At 52.6% G+C, this 21,260-nt stretch overlaps 1 protein-coding gene across 3 annotated transcripts; it reads left to right on the top strand.

Moving 5' to 3' along the window:
* Positions 1 to 16,445: 16,445 nt before the first annotated feature.
* ARHGDIA (Rho GDP dissociation inhibitor alpha) lies at positions 16,446 to 20,104 on the top strand. Of its 3 annotated transcripts, none has more exons than XM_008013279.3 (6): positions 16,446 to 16,546; positions 17,882 to 18,098; positions 18,214 to 18,297; positions 18,427 to 18,503; positions 18,585 to 18,648; positions 18,745 to 20,104. In XM_008013279.3, the coding sequence occupies exons 2-6, from the start codon at positions 17,909 to 17,911 to the stop codon at positions 18,942 to 18,944; spliced, it is 615 nt and encodes a 204-aa protein (XP_008011470.1). In that variant the 5' UTR covers positions 16,446 to 16,546; positions 17,882 to 17,908; the 3' UTR covers positions 18,945 to 20,104. The 3 variants fall into 3 exon arrangements, with proteins under 3 accessions (XP_008011470.1, XP_008011471.1, XP_072861597.1); XM_008013280.3 differs by lacking the exon at positions 16,446 to 16,546 and adding an exon at positions 16,833 to 17,205; XM_073005496.1 differs by lacking the exon at positions 16,446 to 16,546 and adding an exon at positions 17,063 to 17,286.
* The last annotated feature ends 1,156 nt before the right edge of the window (positions 20,105 to 21,260 follow it).

Genomic DNA, 21,260 nt, shown 5'->3' with positions numbered 1-21,260 from the left:
CTCTGGGCTATTCCTTCCTTTCTGGTACTCTGGTTTTCAGAGAAACGTGGATTCAGCAGTTTTGACTTTGTAGTGTAATTCCTTTGTTTTTCTATTTTTTTTTTTAACGTTGCCACAGAGCAAGGTATGAGGATTCTCTCTTAGTTGTGTATTTGATGAAGTGACTGGTGGAAGCTGTGACAATCTGTCCATTTAAGAGTGGGGCGGCTGGGCGTGGTGGCTTACACCTGTAATCTCCAGCACTTTGGGAGGCTGAGGCAGGCGGATCACCTGAGGTCAGGAGTTCAAGAGCAGCCTGACCAACGTGGCGAAACTGTGTCGCTACTAAAAATACAAAATTAGCTGGGTCTGGTGGTGCATGCCTGTAATCCCAGCTACTCGGGAGGCTGAGGCAAGAGAATCGCCTGAACCGGGGAGGTAGAGGTTGCAGTGAGCTGAGATTGTGCCATTGCACTCCAGTCTGGGCAACAAGAGTAAAACTCCGTCTCAAAAAAGAGTGGGGCAACGCCTGATACCTGTAATCCCAGCACTTTGGGAGGTCAGGGCAGGAGGATCTCTTGAGCCCAGAAGTTGGAGACCAGCCTAGGCAACATGGCAACACCCCGTCTCTACTAAAAATACAAAAATTAGCTGGGTGTGGTGGCATGCTCCTGTAGTCTCAGCTAGTCTAAAGGCTGAGGTGGGAGGATTGCTTGAACCCTGGAGGTCGAGGCTGCTGTGAGCCATTATCATGCCCCTGCACTCCAAGCTGGGCAGTGGAGAGAGAGCCTTGTGTCCCCGATGCTGGATTGGTTTGAGAATGAGATGGGAAGGGGGACAAGGAAGCTCCTGAGTTTTGCCTGACGCCACTGTCCCACTGCTGGGATGTACGGAAGACCAGGGCAGTGGGTAGTGGTAGTGGAGAGACAGACAGGAATATATGCCGTGTCTGCAGAAACCTTTCCCTGCACCAGGGGCTCCTGTGGGCACACGTCCCAGGCTAAGCTTGCTTCCACGCTGGGATGGACCTGGCTGAGTCATGGGCAGGGGAGTGTGACTAAGGGAGGCCTTTTCACTGTTGGTCACAGATGTCACTACAGGTCAGCAGCTGCCATCTAAGCAGCTTGCCCCATGCCAGCCAGGGCCACAGTCTAGAAACCCAGATGAGCAGGATGACTAATCTTGGCCCTTCCAGAAGCCCAGTCTAGCAGGAGAAAGGATTACTAAGTACCCAGCTTTAGTTGCTGTGAATGTGACAGGAAAATGTCATCAGTTCAGTAAGTTGGAATCAGGTTATCCCCAAGCAGGTGCCCTTGGCCTGGCGTCAGTGTTGGAGCAAGACCTGAGCAGGCTCATGCCAGGCAGGGGTGCTGCTCTCTGGGGCCGTGCTAGGACTGGCTCCCTGTTGCTTAGGAAGTGGAGAGGGCACCTGGTGGACTGGTATGATCAGCCTCTGCAGGGTGCGACAAATGCCAGGACTGACAGGCAGCCCTGCTTTGGTTGTGCAGTAGTGATGTAACAGGCATTTGGAGGGAGGAATGACTTACTGGCATTTGGGGCTTTCTGGCATTCTCAGGAGTTAGGGGCATGGGAATGAAGTATTATGAGGCCTTGGGGGACTGGGTGGGTAGGTGTCGTTGCTGAGGGGTGTCAGCATCTGGAGTGCTCCGCATCGGACAGGCTGGGCAGAGGCACCAGCTGGCCCACAGGAGAGCACTGCCTAGAGCCAGACCTCTCCAGTTTGTCAGCTGATAGCACGTGGACACGTTGAGGTGGTGTCCACATGTGGCATGGTCTTGGGAGGGTTGGAGGTTATGGAAGTAGAGAAAATGATGTCATAGAAGCAATAGCTGGCATTTGCTGGGGGTCCAGTGGTGGGGTCTTTGAGGCAGGTGCTGCTGAGTGGTCAAAGGAGAATGACCTGATTCTGTTCCTGGGGTGGGGGCAGGGCTGGCCATTTATAACTAGGGTAGAGGCTGGGTCTGGAAGCCACTGGGGCTTTTGGTGGGCAGCAGGTCGGGTAGCTGGGCTGAGCCTCATCGTACCCAGCCTTAATTTCCTTATTCATAGAACACAAAACCTTACTCTACTTCCAAGGCTAGAGGACTGTTTAATTTATTGTCCCATTGGGGGGCTTATGAGACAAGAGCGGGCTCTTCCACTGACTGCACAGACAGCAGGTAGACCTGAGGTCTTGGCCAGCTGGGCTGTCTGGTCCTCTCCTGAAGGGTGCTGCCAGTCCTCCGGGCACAGGGCCTTGCAGGGCAGACACTCCACACTGCCCAGCGCCCTGCTGCCCCCCACCTGGTGACTGAGTGATGCTTTGCTCAGGCAGCAAGCTGTAGCCAACGAACTGAACTGACAGCCTTTGCCCCATGGGCACTCGGGGGGAACCTTCTCTGCCTCTGGCAGTCCTGTGGTTCCGTGGTGCCATGTGCCTGTAATCCCAGCTACTCCGGAGGCTGAGGCAGGAGAGCCGCTTGAACCGGGGAGGTGGAGGTTGCAGTGAGCCGAGATCACGCCATTGCACTCCAGCCTGGGTGAAAAAGAGTGCAACTCCGTCTTGGGAAAAAAAGAAAGCACAGGGATTGACCCAGATGGGACATATGACTGAAGGGTGGCAAAGCCAGATTACACTCAGGGTGTTCAAATGTGGGGAGAAAAGGGAAGCCCTGTTCTTCCTGGTCCCTTTCCCTGGCCGGCATGGGTTGAGAGTAGGAACTGGCCAGCCCCAGGCAGGAGAGGCAGCATTCCTGTGGGACTTGGAGCTCTTCCAGAGTGGCTCATGGCCTGCCCAGCTCTGTCTTCAGCCTGGGGTCCTTGGAGAGGGTCTCAGGTGTCAGCGTGCAGCTCCCACAGGTGCTCTGGCTTTTGGCTGGTGTGCACAGAGATCTAACAAGCAGTCTAGACTAGGAAGCTAATTGAATCATGTTCAGCCTCCTGTGGGTCAAGGGGCTACATTGTTGCTCTCAGAAATCCTTTCAGATCTCATGAGATGGTTATATCTGTGTCTGGCAACAGAGTTGTCATGTAAATGAGTAACTTTTGGTTCTTACCTGCAGTGAACTGATGGTCTGATATAGGAAACATAGAAGTGATACGTTGCAGTCTAGCCTAACGGGAGTGGAGTGTGGGGCATGGTGGGAACATAGGCTGCAAGAGCACTCCTCTCTCAGGCTGCACAAATGGTCAGCCAGTGTCCGAGCCTGCAGCTCTGCTGGATGTTCTACATACATTTCATTTATCCTCTCAGCAATCTAGTAATACAGTCTTTCATTTTAGAGGTTGTTTTTTTTTTTTTTTTTTTTTTTTTGAGGGAGCACTGAAACCTTCATCTTCCTGGTTCAAGCAATTCCCCTGCCTCAGCCTCCTGAGTAGCTGGGATTACAGGTGCCTACCACCACGCCCAGCTAATTTTTGTATTTTTAATAGCAACAGGGTTTCACTGTGTTGGCCAGCCTGGTCTGGAACTCCTGACCTCGTGATCCGCCTGCCTCGGCCTCCCAAAGTGCTGGGATTACAGGCGTGAGCCACCGCTCCCCGCAGGAAGTTCATTTTCTTACCCCACAGATACGTGGAGCCTGCTGCACTCCAGGCACCATTTCAGGTGCCAGGGAAACCAGCAATGAATGAAACACGAAATCTCTGCCCTGGTAGAGCACACATTCTAATGAGGAAAAGACAGAAGTCAGTGAAATACAGGATGTCAGATGGTGAAAAGGCTGTGGAAGAAAACAAAGGGACCGGGGAGGAGCTGGGCGGGACCCGGCCAGTCTTAGTTCTTCAGGGTCAGGCCTGCCCTCAATAAATAAATGGGTATTGGGGGAAGCTTCACTGGCAGAGAATGGCAGGTGCAAAGGTCCCATGCTGGGAACACACTTGGAAGGCTCCAGAACAAGCCAGGCCCCCAGCATGGCCAGGGTGGGCAGTTGACACGGCATTAATATCTGGCCCCTGCTAGGCCATGAAGGAAGGAGCCCTGTGAGGACGTCACCCAGAGGCTGTGGTCTAGCCTGGGGAAGAGCCAGCCAGCGTGGGGAGGCCACGGGCTGGGGCCCGGCATGGAGGGCCTCGATGTAGATGACACCTGAAGGCAGAGGACGTGGAGTAGACTGACTTCTGTTTTGTTTTAAAAATATATAAAATATAGGCCGGTCTTGGTTGTTCACGCCTGTAATTCCAGCAGTTTGGGAGGTTGAGGAGGGCAAATCACAAGGTCAGAAGATTGAGACCATCCTGGCCAACATGGTGAAACCCCCGTCTCTACTAAAAATACAAAAATTAGCTGGGCATGGTGGTGCATGCCCGTAATCCTAGCTACTCGGGAGGCTGAGGCAGGAGAATCGCTTGAACCCGGGAGTCGGAGGTTGCAGTGAGCTAAGATTGCGCCACTGAACTCCAGCCTGGTGACAGTGAGACTCTGTCTCAAAAAAATATACATACACACACACACACAGACATATACGTATATGTACATATATATATATATATATAAAAAATACAAAGTGCTTTCTTTTTTTTTTTTTTTTGAGACAGAGTCTGTCACCCAGACTAGAGTGCAGTGGCATGATCTCAGCTCACTGCAACCTCCACTTCCAAAATTCAAGCAATTCTCCCGCCTCAGCCTGCAGCCTCCTGAGTAGCTGGGACTCCACCTGTGCTCCACCACACCCAGCTAATTTTTGTATTTTTAATAGAGATGGAGTTTCACCATGTTGGTCAGTCTGGTCTCAAACTCCTGACCTCAAGTGCCCACCTCAGTCTCCCAAAGTGCTGGGATTACAGGTGTGAACCACTGTGAGCCACCACACCCAGCCTAAACTGTTCTTAAAACTTGTTTATATCTGGGTATGGTAGTGTTTCCTTGTAATCCAGCTACTTGGGAAGATTGCTTAAGCCCAGAGATTTGAATCCACCCTGGGCAATACAGTGAGACCCATCCCACCACCCCCCAATAAAAAGTACAAAAAAGAAAACCAGTTTTTTAGTTCAAAAAGTAGCATTCAGTAATCACAAAAGGGTGATTGACCCTTTTGTGGTTCCATTTGGTACACATTGGTGGGAACCAAATTGCCTTCCCAGGACCCTCCGGAGAGAATGCTGTTACTTACCGCAGGGTTGTCTGAAGTAAGAGCTTTATTGAGATGTAATTAACATTATGAAGTTCACCCACTTAAAGTCACTGCACAGGTCAGCGACTTTCCCTATATTCACCGTGTCACACATCCACCACCATCGAATTTCAGAAAAAAACCCTACCCACTAGTTAGGCTGGGCGCAGTGGCTCACGCCTGTCATCCCATCACTTTGGGAGGCCAAGGCGGACGGGTCACTTGAGTTCAGGAGTTCGAGACCAGCCTGACCAACATGGAGAAACCCTGTCTCTTACTAAAAATACAAAATTAGCCGGGCGTGGTGGCACATGCCTGTAATCCTAGCTACTAGGAGACCGAGGCAGGAGAATTGGTTGAACCTGGGAGGTGGAGGTTGCAGTGAGCTGAGATTGCGCCATTGCACTTCAGCCTGGGCAACAAGAGTGAAACTCTGTCTTAAAAAAAACAAAAAACAAAAAAAACCTACCCACTAGCAGTCACTCCCTAGCCCCAGCAACCACTAACCTTCATTTTGTCTCTGGATTTGCCTGTTCTGGACATTTCATAAAATCAGTGTCATTAGTATCTACCTTCTTTGACTTAACATAATAGATTTCTTTTTTTTGAGACGGAGGCGTTCTGTCGCCCAGGCTGGAGTGCAGTGGTGCAATCTCGGCTCACCGCAAGCTCTGCCTCCTGGGCTCACGCCATTCTCCTGCCTCAGCCTCCCAAGTAGCTGGGTCTACAGGCGCCCACCACAACGCCCAGCTAATTTTGTTTTTGTATTTTTAGTAGAGACGGTTTCATCATCTTAGCCAGGATGATCTCGATCTCCTGACCTCATGATCCCTCCACCTGGGCCTCCCAAAGTGCTGAGATTACAGGCATGAGCCACCGCACCCGGCCAGGTTTCTTTTTTTAAGAGACAGGGTCTCTGTCACTAGGCTGGAGTGTGGTAGCTCAATCATAGCTTACTGTAAATGCAAATCCTGGGCTCAAGCAATCTTCCCACCTCAGCCTCCCAAGTAACTGAGACCACAGGCACATGCTGCCACATCCAGCAAGTTTTTTTTTTTTTTTTTTTTTTTTTTTCTGAGATGGAGTTTCACTCTTCTCACCTGGGCTGGAGTGCCATGGCGCAATCTCGGCTCACTGCAACCTCTGCCTCCCGGGTTCAAGTGATTCTCCTGCCTCAGCTTCCCAAGAAGCTGGGATTACAGGCACCCGCCACCATGCCCAGTTAATTATTTTTCTTTTTCTTTTTTTTTTTTTGAGACGGAGTCTCGCTCTGTTACCTAGGCTGGAGTGCAGTGGCGTGATCTCAGCTCATTGCAAGCTCCGCCTCCCGGGTTCACACCATTCTTCTGCCTCAGCCTCCTGAGTAGCTGGGACTATAGGCGCCTGCCACCATGCCCGGCTAATTTTTTGTATTTTTAGTATAAACGGTTCCACCGTGTTAGCCAGGATGGTCTCGATCTCTTGACCTCGTGATCTGCCCACCTCGGCCTCCCAAAGTGCTAGAATTACAGGGGTGAGCCACTGTGCCCAGCCACTAATTTTCTGTATTTTTAGTAGAGATGGGGTTTCCCCATGTTGGCTAGGCTGGTCTTGAACTCCTGACCTCAGGTGATCTGCCTACCTTGGCCTCCCAAAGTGCTGGGATTACAGGCATCAGCCACCATGCCCAGCTTCCAGCCAGTGTTTTTTGTTTTTGTTTTTTGAGACAGTCTCGCTGTCTCCCAGGCTGGAGTGTAGTGGCGTAATCTTAGCTCACTACAAGCTCCGTCTCCTGGGTTCACACCATTCTGCCTCAGCCTCCTGAGTAGCTGGGACTACAGGCACCCACCACCACGGCCGGCAAATGTGTTTTGTATTTTTAGTAGAGACGGCATTTCACCCTGTTAGCCAGGATTGTCTCTATCTCCTGATCTGCCCGTCTTGGCCTCCCAAAGTGCTAGGATTACAGGCGTGAGCCACCGTGCCCGTCCCCAGCCAGCGTTTTTAAGGTGCATCTGTGTTGTACTATGTCTAAGACTATTCCTTTTTATGGCCGACTACTGGCATGGATATACCACATGTTTTTTTTGTCTGTTCATCTGTTCATGGACATTGGGGTTGCCTCCACTCCATGACTTTATAAGAATGATGCTGCTGTGAACATTTTTATATACATTTTATATTAACATCTTTTCAATTCTCGAGTAGAATTGCTGGGTCATGAGGTAACTTTAAGTTTTTGAGGAACTGCCAGACTTTTCGAAGCAGCTGCAGCATTTTATATTTCTACCAGCAATGTATGAGGGTTCCAATTTCTCCACATTCTCACCAACACTCATCTTTTATAGTTTAGTCATCCTACTGGGTGTGAAGCAATATCTCATTGTGATTTTGCTTTGCAGTTTCTTCTTTGTAATTCTTTTTTTTTTAATGTCTGTAATCTCTTATCTTTTTTATGTCTGGACTGAATAGACGTTACCATGGATAAATCGCCACCGTGGCAGATTTAGAACGACTTTACTTGGAAACACACATATCCTAAATGGAATTAAATTTCCTATTATCAGTGGCATTCATCACATTCAACAAAGTAGCATCATAAAAGGTTGATTTTGTTGAGCATAATGAATACCTGAACTCCAGTTACGTAAAGATGAGGATCATGTCTCTTCCTATTAACTTATGTCATTAAGTTTTATAGAAAAACTTGTCTCAGGCCAGGCACGGTGACTCATGCCTGTATTTCCAGCACACTGGGAGGCTGAGGCAGGCGGATCACAAAGTCAGGAGATCGAGACCATCCTGGCTAACATGGTGAAACTCCATCTCTACTAAAAATACAAAAAATTAGCCAGGCGTGGTGGTGGGCGCCTGTAGTCCCAGCTACTTGGGAGGCTGAGGCAGGAGAATGGCATGAAACCGGGAGGCAGAGCTTGCAGTAAGCCAAAATCGCACGACTGCACTCCAGCCAGGGTGACAGAGCGAGACTCTGTCTCAAAAAAAAAAAGAAAAAAAAAAACTTGTCTGAAAAGTGCTATGATATTCTTCCTGAAATGGACATAGTAGCATCTCAGTATCTTTAAAAAAAAAAAAAAAAAAAAAAAGCTAAATTTTAAAAAATTGTGCTTTGAGACAAGGTCTCCCTCTGATGTCCAGGCTGGAGTGCAGTGGCACAAACACAGCTAACTGCATCCTGAAACTCCCAGGATCAAGGGATCTCCCACCTCAGCCTCCTTAGTAGCTGGGACTACAGGCACCCACCACTGCGCCTGGCTGATTTTTAAAACTGTATAGATGGGGTCTCGCCATGTTGCCCAGGTTGGTCTTGAACTCTTGCACTCTAGGGATCCTCCTGCCTTGGTCTTCCAAAGTGTTGGAATTACAGGCGTCAGCCACCACACCCAACACAGCCTATTAATGTCAGTCTGTTTCTCTATTTAACTACGAATTTCCTGAAATGTTACCATTTTTATATTCAGATTTATAGAAAAGAAGCTTTTGTCTTTTATGACCTTGACACTTTTGAAGAGTACTGTCAGCTATTTCGTAGAATGTCCTTCGCATTGGGGACTCCGACCTTACGACTGGACAAGGTTTTTGTTTTTTTGTTTTTTTGTTTTTTTTTTTTTGAGATGGAGTCTCACTCTTTCTCCCAATTTGGAGTGCAGTGGTGTGATCTCAGCTCACTGCAACCTCTGCCTCCCAGGTTCAAGCGATTCTCCTGCCTCCGCCTCCCAAGTAGCTGGGACTACAGGCGCCCAACACCACGCCTGGCTAATTTTTGTATTTTTAGTAGAGACAAGGTTTCACCATGCTGGCCAGGCTGATCTTGAACTCCTGACCTTGTGATCCATCTGCCTTGGCCTCCCAAAGTGCTGGGATTACAGGCCTGAGCCACCATGCCCTGCTGGTTTATTTTTTGGCATGAATACCACAGCTGGGATGTCCTCTTCTCAATGGATAGTGGAGATATGCAATGTCAGTCTGTCCAACTCTTGGTCGTGTTAGTTCAGGTGGCAGTTGCGGCTGCCGGGGCTTCTCCACTACATAGTTACTGTTTTCCCTTTGTCATCCATAAATACCTTGGGGAGATACTTCCAGACTAAGTGAATGTCTGTTTCTCTTCCAAGTTTTACCCACTAATTTTTTTTTTTTTTTTTTTTTTTTTTTGAGATGGAGTCTCACTCTGTTACACAGGCTGGAGTGCAGTGGCACAATCTCAGCTCACTGCAACCTCCGCCTCCCAGCTTCAAGCAATTCCCATCTCAGCCTCCCAAGCAGCTGGGATTACAGGCACACGCCACCATGCCCAGGTAATTTTTTTGTATTTTTAGTAGAGACGGTGTTTCACCATGTTGCCCAGGCCGGTCTTGAACTCCTGAGCTCAGGCAATCCACCCACCTCGGCCTCCCAAGGTGCTAGGATTACAGGCGTGAGCCACTGCGCCCGGTCTACCCACCGATTTCAGCATCCACTGGTGGGTCTTGCAATGCAGTAATTATTAACTTAGTTTTCAAAGGTGATTTTTGCATTTTCCTCATTCCTTTGACATTTATTAATTGGAATTCGTCTCTAAGAAAGAGCAGTCCCTTCTCCAGCTTTTTTTTTCTGAGACAGGGTCTTGCTCTGTCGCTCAGGCTGCAGTGCAGTGGCTCAATCATGGCTCACTGCAGCCTCGACCTCCCGGACTCAAGTGATCCTTCCATCTCAGCCTCCTGAGTAGCTAGAGCCACAGGTGCTCACCACCACGCACAGCGAAGTTTTTGTATTTCTTGTAGAGATGGGGTTTCCTCATGTTGCTCAGGCTGGTCTCAAATTCTCGAGCTCAAGTGATCCGCCCGCCTTGGCCTCCCAAAGTGCTGGGATTGCAGGCATGAGCCACTGCGCCTGACCTACCATTTATTTCTTTAGATGTGTGTATCAGTATGAACTCAAGGGATGTTTGTTTGATTCTGTGAGTCATAATCTGATACTGTCATGCTTTGGCCGCTGGGAGCTCCTGGAGATTGTCTCCTGTGCCCCATCCTTATTTAAGCACTTCCTTATTTTGGGATGTCTTCGGTTTTCCTCGTCCCAGCTCTGGACCCAGCTACTTCTCCAGGGAGCCCTCCCTCACTGGAGTCTGGGATTTAGCAACCAAGACCTGGGTACTGGCTGTGCTTGTTGCTTCTGGGCCCTCCTGGGACAGAGCTGGGAAGTGGATCTGTGACACGTGCTTATGCATTTACCCCTGTTGGTTTCTGTAGCTGTCCAGTTCCTACTGTTCCTGTCTCACCTGCCCCTTTCCTTATGTGTAGTTTCTTCCTGTGACAGGGGTAAACCTGGCTCTCAGATTGACACGACATTCACTTATGCCATGTCAGTGCTGTAGGTGAACTGCTCAACCTGTGCCCTCAGGAGGCACAGTCACTATGGAGGGCACCTTCCTTAATTGTGCACTGTTGTTTTTGTGTTTGACCTGTAGCGTCTACGTCTACGGTACTGGTTTCAAACGTTGCCTAGATGAGTTCTTTTCTTTCTTTCCACCTCCTCCTGCAAATTATGTGATCTGCATAATTTGTACATAGTTAGGTTCATTTGTTAGTTTGTATTCCTTTTGGCTTCTGCCATATCCTCGTTGACTTTTTCTTTCTTTTGTAATTTATGTATGTTATAATGAAATTTATATGAGGGTGTATAATTTTCATAAATGTTTATGGTTTACATGTATTAGCTGTTATTATTAAGAAGTCACCCTGGGATTGACTGGCCAACCATTTGGTGAAAGATAGCAATAAATAATACATCATGAAAGATTTTAATGTAAAAATAAAGCCATGAAAGTACCAGGAAATCAATCTTTTCATTTTAATTACATCAGCTTGTCTGTGATCATGTAGCCTAAGGTAGGCTAGAGTTAATTTTTATGTTATCTCTACACATTATTGAAGTGAATTATAAAATGTTTTAGCATGTTAATTACTTGTAAATTAATATCTATATATGAAAACTAATGTGAGCGTATATTTAGTATATAAATCCTTCATAAGTAATTCAAGTTACTCTTAATGATATCTTAAGACTTAAGATTCCTTTTTTTTAGCTTGTGTTGAATATATCAACATCCAAGAGTTGATGATGCTGCTTAAGGAAAGAAACCTCATGTTTACCTTTGGAAGTTGTAAGGGCACTGACTTATAAAACTTGGGAAATAAAAGGAAAGAATCAGGCATTTGTCTTTTCTGTATGAAGTATTTAATTTTGGAGCAACAATTGATGACAGGGGGTCCCTTTTTAAAAAAATAAAGAACTCCAGCTAAGAAATACAGAAATAATTAGAATATCAGGCCAGGCACGGTGACTCAAGCCTGTAACCCCAACACTTTGGGAGGCCAAGGCATGAGAATCACTTGAACCCAGGAGGCGGAGGTTGCAGTGAGCCACGAGTGTGCCCCTGCACTCCAGCCCAGGCAAAAGAGCAAGACTTTCTCAAAAAAATCCCAAAATTAGAAAATCAGCATTTTGGAGTGCCCAATAAAATGATGCACGTGAGAAACAGTGAAAATTGACGACGACAGTTGAGGAGGCCACTGATAACGGGTGGACCAGACCAGCCCAGCTTCCCAGAACCAACCATACCTCACTACAGGTAGGACCAGAAGACAAGGCCAATGAGGTGAAGCAGCAGAAGGCCCCCAGCACCTGCCTCTACAACTCGAACTGGGCTCATCCTGCCTAAGAAGGGCAGAGGATGGCAGACGGTTCACAGGACACCGGAGGGATCAGCCCAGCAAATCCAGAACACAGGACATTGTCAGCAAAACACCTGCTCCTCAACACCTGAGTGGCACGAAGCACAGAAAAGGAAATGGAGGCAGTGGCCTCCCAGTGCACAGCGTGGCCTCTGTCCAGACCCTGATGTGGGGACACGATTGCAAGAAGAAGAAACTTGGGGAAAATTGAGCAGAGACTATTAGATGTCAGAAAGTATTGTCAGTTTTGGTGGGTGTGTTCATGGTATTGTTAGGTAAAAAAGAAAAGTCCCTATCTTTGCAGGACAGTAAGGACTTTTTAAACTTCTGTAAGTCACCAACCTGGGCAACATGGCAAAACCCATCTCTACAAAAAAAATACAAAAAGTACCCAGACTCATTGCTGTAACATAAAAAAAAAAAAAAAAATTAACTGGGCATGGTGGCGCCACCTGTGGTCCCAACTACTTGGGAGGATGAGGTGGGAGGATCCCGTGAGCTCCAGAGGTCGAGGCTGCCAGGAGCCAAGATTGTGCCGCTGTACTGCCTGGATGACAGAGCAAGACCCAAAAAACAAAAACTTCTGTAAATCAGACAGTCTCACAAACTCAAAACAAACAGAACCTTGGGAAACAATTACCACCAAGAACATGAATAGGCAGTTTACAAACATGGAAAAAGCTGGAAGCTGGACGAAGTAGTACATGCCTATAGTCCCAGCTACCTGGGAGGCTGAGGTAGGAGGATCACTTGAGCCCAGGAATTTGAATCCAGCTCGAACAACATAGATCCTATCTTAAAAAGTTTCGGCCGCGTGTGGTGGCTCATGCCTGTAATCCCAGCACTTTGGGAGGCTGAGGCAGGCAGATTACAAGGTCAAGAGATCGAAACCATCCTGGCCACAATGGTGAAACCCCGTCTCTACTAAAATACAAAAATTAGCTGGGCCTGGTGGCACGTGCCTGTAGTCCCAAGCTTCTCAGGAGGCTGAGGCAGGAGAATCGCTTGAACCCGGGAGGTGGAGCTTGCAGTGAGCCGAGATCGTGCCATTGCACTCCATCTCAAAAAAAAAAAAAAAAAAAAAAAGTTTTTAAAAAACAAAATTATTTTAAAAGTTCCAGCCTTTTTTTTTTTTTTTTTTTTTTTTTTTGAGACAGAGTCTCGCTCTGTCACCCAGGCTGGAGTACAGTGGCTGGATCTCAGCTCACTGCAAGCTCTGCCTCCCGGGTTTACGCCATTCTCCTGCCTCAGCCTCCCGAGTAGCTGGGACTACAGGCGCCCGCCACCTCGCCCGGCTGGTTTTTTGTATTTTTAGTAGAGACGGGGTTTCACCATGTTAGCCAAGATGGTCTCTATCTCCTGACCTTGTGATCCATCTGCCTCAGCCTCCCAACATGCTGGGATTACAGGTGTGAGCCACCGCGCTCTGTCTTTTTTTGGTTTTTTTTTGGAGACAGAGTTTTGTTCTTGTCACCCAGGCTGGAGTGCAATGGCACAATCTCGGCTCACTGCAACTTCTGCCTCCCGGTTTCAAGCAATTCTCTTGCCGCAGCCTCCCGAGTAGCTAGGATTACAGGCATGCGCCACCATGCCTGGCTAGTTTTATATTTTTTAGTAGAGACCACACTTCACCATGTTGGCCAGGCTGGTCTTAAACCCCTGACCTCATGTGATCCACCCTCCTCGGCCTCCCAAAGTGCTGGGATTACAGGCGTGAGCCACCATGCCCAGCCTATGGTGAATAAATTTTCAACAAAGACAGTGAAGCATTGCACGGGGGGAAATCACAGTTTCTCAACAAGAGGTGCCAGGACAGGTGGATGTTCCTACACACAGAAAAGATGTTCACTCCGTATGCAAAAGTTAACCTAAAAAATATGGACTGTAGATCTAAGTGTCAACAAGCATAAAATATAGCAGAAGATCACAGAAGAAAATACAAGGGAAAATCTTTACAATATCCAGTTGGGCTAAGAGTTTGTTTTTGAGATAGGGTCTCTGTCAACCAGGCTGGAGTGCAGTGGTACAATCATAGCTGACTGCAGCCTTGACACCAAGGGCTCAAGTGATCCGCCTTCCTCAGCTCAGGAGTTCTTAGGATAGCAAAGGCATGAGCCATGTGGAAAGAAACTACTTCACTAGAATAAAAGGTTTTGCCCCTTAGAAGACATCATTAAGAAAATGAAAGACAAACCACATAAAATGTCTGCAAATCACTTTTTTTTTTTTTTTTTTTTTTTTTTTTGAGACTGAGTTTTGCTTTTGTTGCCCAGGCTGGAGTGCAATGGTGTGATCTCCACTCACTGCAGCCTCTGCCTTCTGGGATCAAGCAATTCTCCTGCCTCAGCCTCCCAAATAGCTGGGACTACAGGTGTGCGCCACCACATCCGGCTAATTTTTGTATTTTTGGTAGCGATTGTGTTTCACTATGTTGGCCAGGCTGGTCTCAAATTCCTGGCCTCAGGTGATCCGCCCGCCTCAGTCTCCCGAAGTGCTGGGATTACAGGTGTGAGCTACAGCGCCCCATCTCATATATCTGATAAAGGACTGTATATAGGATATGTAAGTACTCATAACTCAGACAGCCCAATTAAAAATGAGGAAAGATTTAAATAGGTTTCTGCCCAGGAAGACTCATCAGGGAAATGCAGGTGCAACCCACAGTGTGACACGACACTGCTTCACATTCGTACAGCTGGGATTGAGCACAACAGGTGTTGCCAAGCCTGTGGCCACCTGGAGCAGCCCAGCGTTGCTAGGGGGTGCAAAGTGGCACACCTACATTGGGAAACATTTGGGGACTTCCACTCAGGAATCTACCCAAGAGAAATGAAAGCACATGTTCATGAAAAGGGTTAATGCAATGTTTATAATGGTTTATAATGTTCCTAAATGCTTATGGCGGCATTATTCATAATGCACAAAAAAGAAACCATCCAAATGTTTGCCAACTGGAATGGTTACAAACAAAATGTATACCCACACAATCGAATCTTAAAAGGATAAAATACTCTCTAAAACATGAGTGAGCCTCAAAAACATTACACAGTATAACCGTCATTTATGTGAAGTGTCCATCAGAGGCAAGTTTACAGATACTAAAAGCAGGACTGTGATTGCCTGGGACAGGGTGTAGGGTGTGGGTGGTGGGAGCAGGCATCAGCTGAAAATAGGTCAAAAGAATTTGGGGCTGGGCAGAGTGGCTCCCAAAAATGCCCTCCTGTGTTCATTTATGTGTCCGAACAAAGCAGCTGCGCGAGTGTGTGCGTGTGGTCTCTGCTTCTCTTGGCCAGCCTGGGTTCCCTGCCAGAAGCCGGGCAGTATGGGCCAGACAGGGCCCTGTCTGCTTGGAGCTCAAGAGTGATTAAAAGAGGTGGGGTGGCCAGGCGTGGTGGCTCACACCTGTAATCCCAGCACTTTGGGAGGCTGAGGCGGGTGGATCACCTGAGGTCAGGAGTTCGAGACCAGCTTGGCCAACATGGTGAAACCCTGTCTCTACTAAAAATACAAAAATTAGCTGGGCATGTTGGTTCACGCCTGTAGTCCTAACTACTCGGGAGGCTGAGGCAGGAGAATTGCTTGAACCTGAGAGGTGGAGGTTGCAGTGAGCCGAGATTGTGCCATTGTACTCAAGCCTGGGTGACACACAGAGACTACGTCTCAAAAAAATAATAAATAAATAAAAAGAGGAGTCCACGCTAACGAGTCCACAGTCCTAACAAGTGCTCCGGGCTGGACGTGGGGCAGCGTCCCACCCAGTGTCTGGTGCAGGGCCTTTAGGGGCTTGGCCTCCAGTAGAGGAGAGCACAGGGCTGGGTGCGAGCACTACAGCTGGGCCAGGCCACTCACGTTATGCGGCCTTGTGGGCGAATGTGTGAAATCTCGGAACAAGTGGAGTGGGGAACTGAGCGTCTGCGCTGAAGCCCAGGCTAAGGAAGCCCCTCATCTGCTCACGGTGCCAGGAGGTCTCTGCCTTCTGGTCCTGAGGAGTCGCGAGATTCCTGAGGGATACTAGGGTCTCTGCAGCTGTGCCTGCGCCAAGTAGCCGCGGGAGCTGCGCATGAATTCTGTCTCAGCCTAGAGAAAAAAGCCCCGGCTGCGCCCTCGCCCACCACGAGCTTTCCACGGGGCGTGGGCGTGCAAGGGGATCCTCCTTGTCCCAAAGCCCTGTCCTTCCACGGGAGACACCAAGGCTCTGGAGCGGCCCGCGCGCCGGTGCACTCGCCCACGTTTAACGAGAACTTAATCCCCGTGCCCGTTACCTCCCCGAAGTCCCGGGACTAGATAACAAGGCCCCGAAACAAGAGTCGCAGTAGGACCGACTGGGCCGGGGAGGGCAGCGCACTGCACCTGCGCGAGCTTTCAAAGCCCACGCGGCCGCCGCAGGCCTGCAGTGGGCGCGGGTTGGACAGCGGCGAGAGGCGGGACAGAACCTCGCCTCCTGGGCGCGGGCGCCCTGGGCTCGCGTGGGGGAGTGCCCTGGCTTACAGAGGTGACCACTGACAGGGCTCGGGGTGGAAGGTGACGACTCCAGAACCCACGCGGAACGCGCCCACGAGGCCCGGCCGCAAGATGGCGACGCCGTGTCCCCGGCCACCCGCGCGCCGCGCATGCGCCCTGGCCTTCCCCGCCCGAGCGAGCGGAAGTCTCGTGACCCCGGAAGTGACAGGCAGGGCGGGCGGGGCGGCCGACGACGTTCGTCATTTAGTGCGGGAGGGAGCCTGAGCCGCGCGACCGAACCCTCCGGTGAGTGGCCGTGGCGGGGCGGAGGCGGTGGGCTGGGGCGGGGACCGGCGGCGCCGGTGGAGGCGGGGGGCGCCGGGGTAGGGGCTTCCGCCTTTGTTCGCGCCCCGCCCTGAGCCCGCGGCGGGGTCTCGGCGGGCGGGGGCGCAGTGACAGCGGACCAGGGCGGCGCGGGTCAGGGCGGGGCCGGGGCGGGACCGGGCGGTGGCGGCCCCGGACCCACGTGCGGGATCTGGGCCGGAGGGGCGGCGGGGGCCAGGGGACTGCGAGCTCCGCCCGAGCGCCCCTGAGCTTCTTTCATGGCCGCCGAAGCGCGTGGGGCCCGGGCCAGACCGGAGGGCCCCTCCCTGGGGACGCGGGGGGCGCCGGGCCGGCAGCCGCGGTCCATCGCGTTCCGGGGCGACGCGGGGATTGGGGCGCGGCCTCCCCCAGCGCCCGGGCCACGCCCGGCGCGGATTGCGGGCCCTGCGGAAGTGCGGGCCGCGCCCTAGGATCTCGGCGCCTGCGGCCACCCTTGCGCGGCGCAGAGGCCCCGGCGCCTGGAGGAAGCAGGGCGGCCTGGACCCCGGCCTGGGCGTCTCGGGTGGGCTGCTCCCTGACCCACCGCCCACGCTGCCGGGAAGAATCTGAGCCTGACATTCCCGCGCTCGGGTCCCTGCCGGGTCAGTGCTGCCCCGGGCACTCCTGGCTCCCGATCTACAAGAGGGCCCGACGGTACTGAGTGGCTGTGGTAGCTCCCAAGTGTAGGTCACAGACTCGTACAATTGTAGAGAAACCGGAGATACTTAGGATCCGCGTGCCCCGTTGGCTCCCTGCGGTATTCTGGCTGCCCCTAGCATCCGAGCTCCAGGGGCATCCTGTTTGAAGGTTGAGGAATAGCCGACCACACAGGTTTACATGTGACTAGCACAGCCAGAGGAGCATCCCTACTGAGGATTACCCAGCCCCGTTACCCGGTAGGGCGAGGGCCTGGGCAGCTCGGGAGCAGCAAGCCCTAAGAGAGGCTTTAGTGTGGGCACTGCCAGTTGGGTCTGGGGCCTGCTAGCCCCGCCCCACGCATGCCGGGGGCTGCTGCCTCCTCCATCGTGGAGGGGGAGGTGTGCCCTCTCTCCCCAGGACCGGCTGCAGTTCCCATTTTGTCTTAAATGTTATACCTGGCGTGCGGGCACCTCACACTGCCCCAGAGAATGCCCCTGAGGAGGAGTTGGGCAAAGGAGAGGAGTGAGGGTGGCCCCCTTGGAGCCCTTTTGGAGCTCTGGCTGCAGTCCACGCTTCTGCTCAGAAAGTGCGCTTCCGTTGGGGATTGAGGTCCAAGGCCTGCCACTGTCCCACCCACAGGTGTCCTGACCCAGGCTAAGCGTGAGCATGGCTGAGCAGGAGCCCACAGCCGAGCAGCTGGCCCAGATTGCAGCAGAGAACGAGGAAGATGAGCACTCGGTCAACTACAAGCCCCCGGCCCAGAAGAGCATCCAGGAGATCCAGGAGCTGGACAAGGACGACGAGAGCCTGCGAAAGTACAAGGAGGCCCTGCTGGGCCGCGTGGCCGTTTCGGCAGGTGAGTCTGGGCTGCAGGAGCCCGGTGACCACTCGTGCACTCCAGCTGTCTTGCCGCTCCCCAGCCCCTGCTTCCACTGGCGGGGGTGAGGCCCTCACCTCCTGTCACTCCCCAGACCCCAACGTCCCCAACGTCGTCGTGACTGGCCTGACCCTGGTGTGCAGCTCGGCCCCGGGCCCCCTGGAGCTGGACCTGACAGGTGAGCGCCCTGCGGCTGCGGGGGTTCGGGCGGCCCCTGGTGGGGATCTCGGGAAGTGCAGCCAAGGGGCCGCGTAGGGCTGGGGGCGCGGCTGCGGGGCAGTCACTGAAGGAGAGGTCCCCCCAACAGGTGACCTGGAGAGCTTCAAGAAGCAGTCGTTTGTGCTGAAAGAGGGTGTAGAGTACCGGATAAAAATCTCTTTCCGGGTAAGCTATCGGCTGCTGCGGCCAGGGAAGGGAGGCGGGGCTGGGGCCCACCTTCCCTGATCTTCGCTTCGGGTCCTGCAGGTTAACAGAGAGATCGTGTCCGGCATGAAGTACATCCAGCACACGTACAGGAAAGGCGTCAAGAGTGAGTGGGGCCCCAGGCAGGGCGGCGGGGGCCGTTTGGGTGCGCGCTGCCGAGCGGGGAAGCAGGGCCGCTGACCGCCCTTTCCTTGTGCCGCAGTTGACAAGACTGACTACATGGTAGGCAGCTATGGGCCCCGGGCCGAGGAGTACGAGTTCCTGACCCCCGTGGAGGAGGCACCCAAGGGCATGCTGGCCCGGGGCAGCTACAGCATCAAGTCCCGCTTCACAGACGACGACAAGACCGACCACCTGTCCTGGGAGTGGAATCTCACCATCAAGAAGGACTGGAAGGACTGAGCCCAGCCAGAGGCAGGCAGGGCAGACGGACGGACGGACGACGGACAGGCGGATGTGTACCCCCAGCCCCTCCCCTCCCCATACCAAAGTGCTGACAGGCCCTCCGTGCCCCTCCCACCCTGGTCCGCCTCCCTGGCCTGGCTCAACCGAGTGCCTCCGACCCCCCTCCTCAACCCTCCCCCGCCCACAGGCCCAGCCTCCTCGGTGGTCTTGTGTCTCGTTGCTGCTTCTGCCTGTGCTGTGGGGGAGAGAGGCCCCAGCCAGGCCTCTGCTGCCCTTTCCGTGCCCCCCAGGTTCTATCTCCCTGTCACACCTGAGGCCTGGCTTAAGGAAGGAGCGGAGCAGCCATTCTCCAGGCCCCGTGGTTGCCCCTGGACGTGTGCGTTTGCTGCTCCGTGGTGGAGCTGGGGTGTGGGATGCAGGGTCTTGTGGGGGCCGGGCCATCCTCCAGCCCTGCTGCTCCCTGGCCGGCCCCTTTGTCGCTGTCAGTCCCGTCTAACCATGATGCCTTAACATGTGGAGTGTGCCGTGGGGCCTCACTAGCCTCTAACTCCCTGTGTCTGCATGAGCATGTGGCCTCCCCGTCCCTTCCCCGGTGGCGAACCCAGTGACCCAGGGACATGTGGGGTGTGCTGCTGCTGCTCCCCAGCCCACCAGTGCCTGGCCAGCCCGCCCCCTCCCATGGCCAGGACTGTGGAGATGACTCCGGCGGCTTGGGGAAAGCCAAATTGCCAAAACTCAAGTCACCTCAGTACCATCCAGGAGGCTGGGCGTTGTCCTGCCTCTGCCTTTTCTGTCTCAGCGGACAGCGCCCAGAACCCACGCCCTAGAGAGCCGTCAATGGACAGCCTCACTCACCCCACCTGGGCCCAGCCAGGAGCCCTGCCTGGCCATCAGTATTTATTGCCTCCGTCCGCGCTGTCCCTGGGCCGCTGGCCTGCCGCCTGTTTCCCCAGGCTCTCGGTGCCACCACCCCCAGCAGGCCCTCCCTGACCCAGCCAAGAACAAACAAGGGACCAAGTGCACACATTGCTGAGAGCTGTCTCCTGTGCCTCCCCGACCCCGTCCCTGGTCTTCATGTTGTGTCTGCCAGGCTCAGGCAGAGGCACCTGTCCCTGCTTCTCCTTTTCTGACCGGGAAATAAATGCCCCTGAAGGAGCCAGGGCTGTCTGCTGCTTGGCATTTTCAGGGTCTGGCAGGGGAGGGCCTGGCTCCTCTGCTGCCTGACAGATTTAGGAGACAAAAGGGAAGATGAGGACCCTGGTGGGGTGGTGGGAAGAGCAGGGCCCCCTTGAAGTGCTGTGGCTGCTGGGCCCCTTGCAACTATCTGGGAAGAAAAGAAAGACTCCCAGCGACACCAGCCCTAGGCAGCACGGCCTAGAACAGTGCAGACCTTGGCTGCGGTGGCCGGTCCCTGCCGAGGGAATGGGGAGGCAGGCCTGGCCTGTGCAGCTCGGATGCTGCCAGAGGGAGAGCTGCTTGATTCCCTGGCTGGGCTCCGGGGTGTCAAGTTGGCTCGGCTGTTGGCGTGCCCTCCAGTGACTGGATCCCAAGGAAACCCAGGGAGGAACAGGCCCAAGCCAGGGTGGGCCTGGTAGCCCCTGACGCATGTGGGTGCGGCTGTGGCTGAGGCAGGAAGTCAGTACCCAGGTAGCGGGGTCCACAGGTGCCTACTGCACCAACTCTTCACAGCCACAGTCAGGTACCCTCCAGGATCAGGCAGTGCCAGAAACCCAACAGTGAAAAGGCTTGGTGTGATGGGATTGGCAGGACACTAAGGGCATCACTGCGGTCCAGTGCAAAGGGGCTACTGGGGAACCACACAGGGCCTCCTGGGGCAGGTGCGCTCAGCCAGGGGCCCCAACTATTGCAGCATCAGGACAGCCCAGCTTTTCCGTGTCTGCAGTCACGTGGGGGTAGCACTGCCTCCTCTTTGAGCTCCATCTCCAAGAGCCTTCAGGAACTTCAAACCCATGCCCCTCTACTGTGCAGGGAGAAGAGGCAGAGTAACAAAGAACCACTTAACAAGTGTCCATTCAGAAATTACCCTTTTTCTGGCCTGATGCCAGTTTCAAACTGCCTTCTGTGGTAAGGTGTTGAGAAAAATCATATTCCACACAGAGGCAGCTGCTACCCTGGGGCCCTCCTACCGGTCATTCTGACACAGCCATGCTGCTCTGGGGTTTATCAGCAGAGCTGGGGTGGGCAGGGAGACACCTTCATGCCTCAGGTCACTAACCACACACCTGTGCCAGGGCACTGCATGTGGGCCCCACTGCCCCCTCACCCCATCCTTGCCAGGCTTTTGTGGGGGCC

Source organism: Chlorocebus sabaeus, chromosome 16, assembly GCF_047675955.1.
Source record: "Chlorocebus sabaeus isolate Y175 chromosome 16, mChlSab1.0.hap1, whole genome shotgun sequence".
Taxonomy (NCBI): Eukaryota; Metazoa; Chordata; class Mammalia; order Primates; family Cercopithecidae; genus Chlorocebus; species Chlorocebus sabaeus.
The sequence above is the reverse complement of the archived record's forward strand: the minus strand, read 5'-3'. Positions and strand labels throughout refer to the sequence as shown.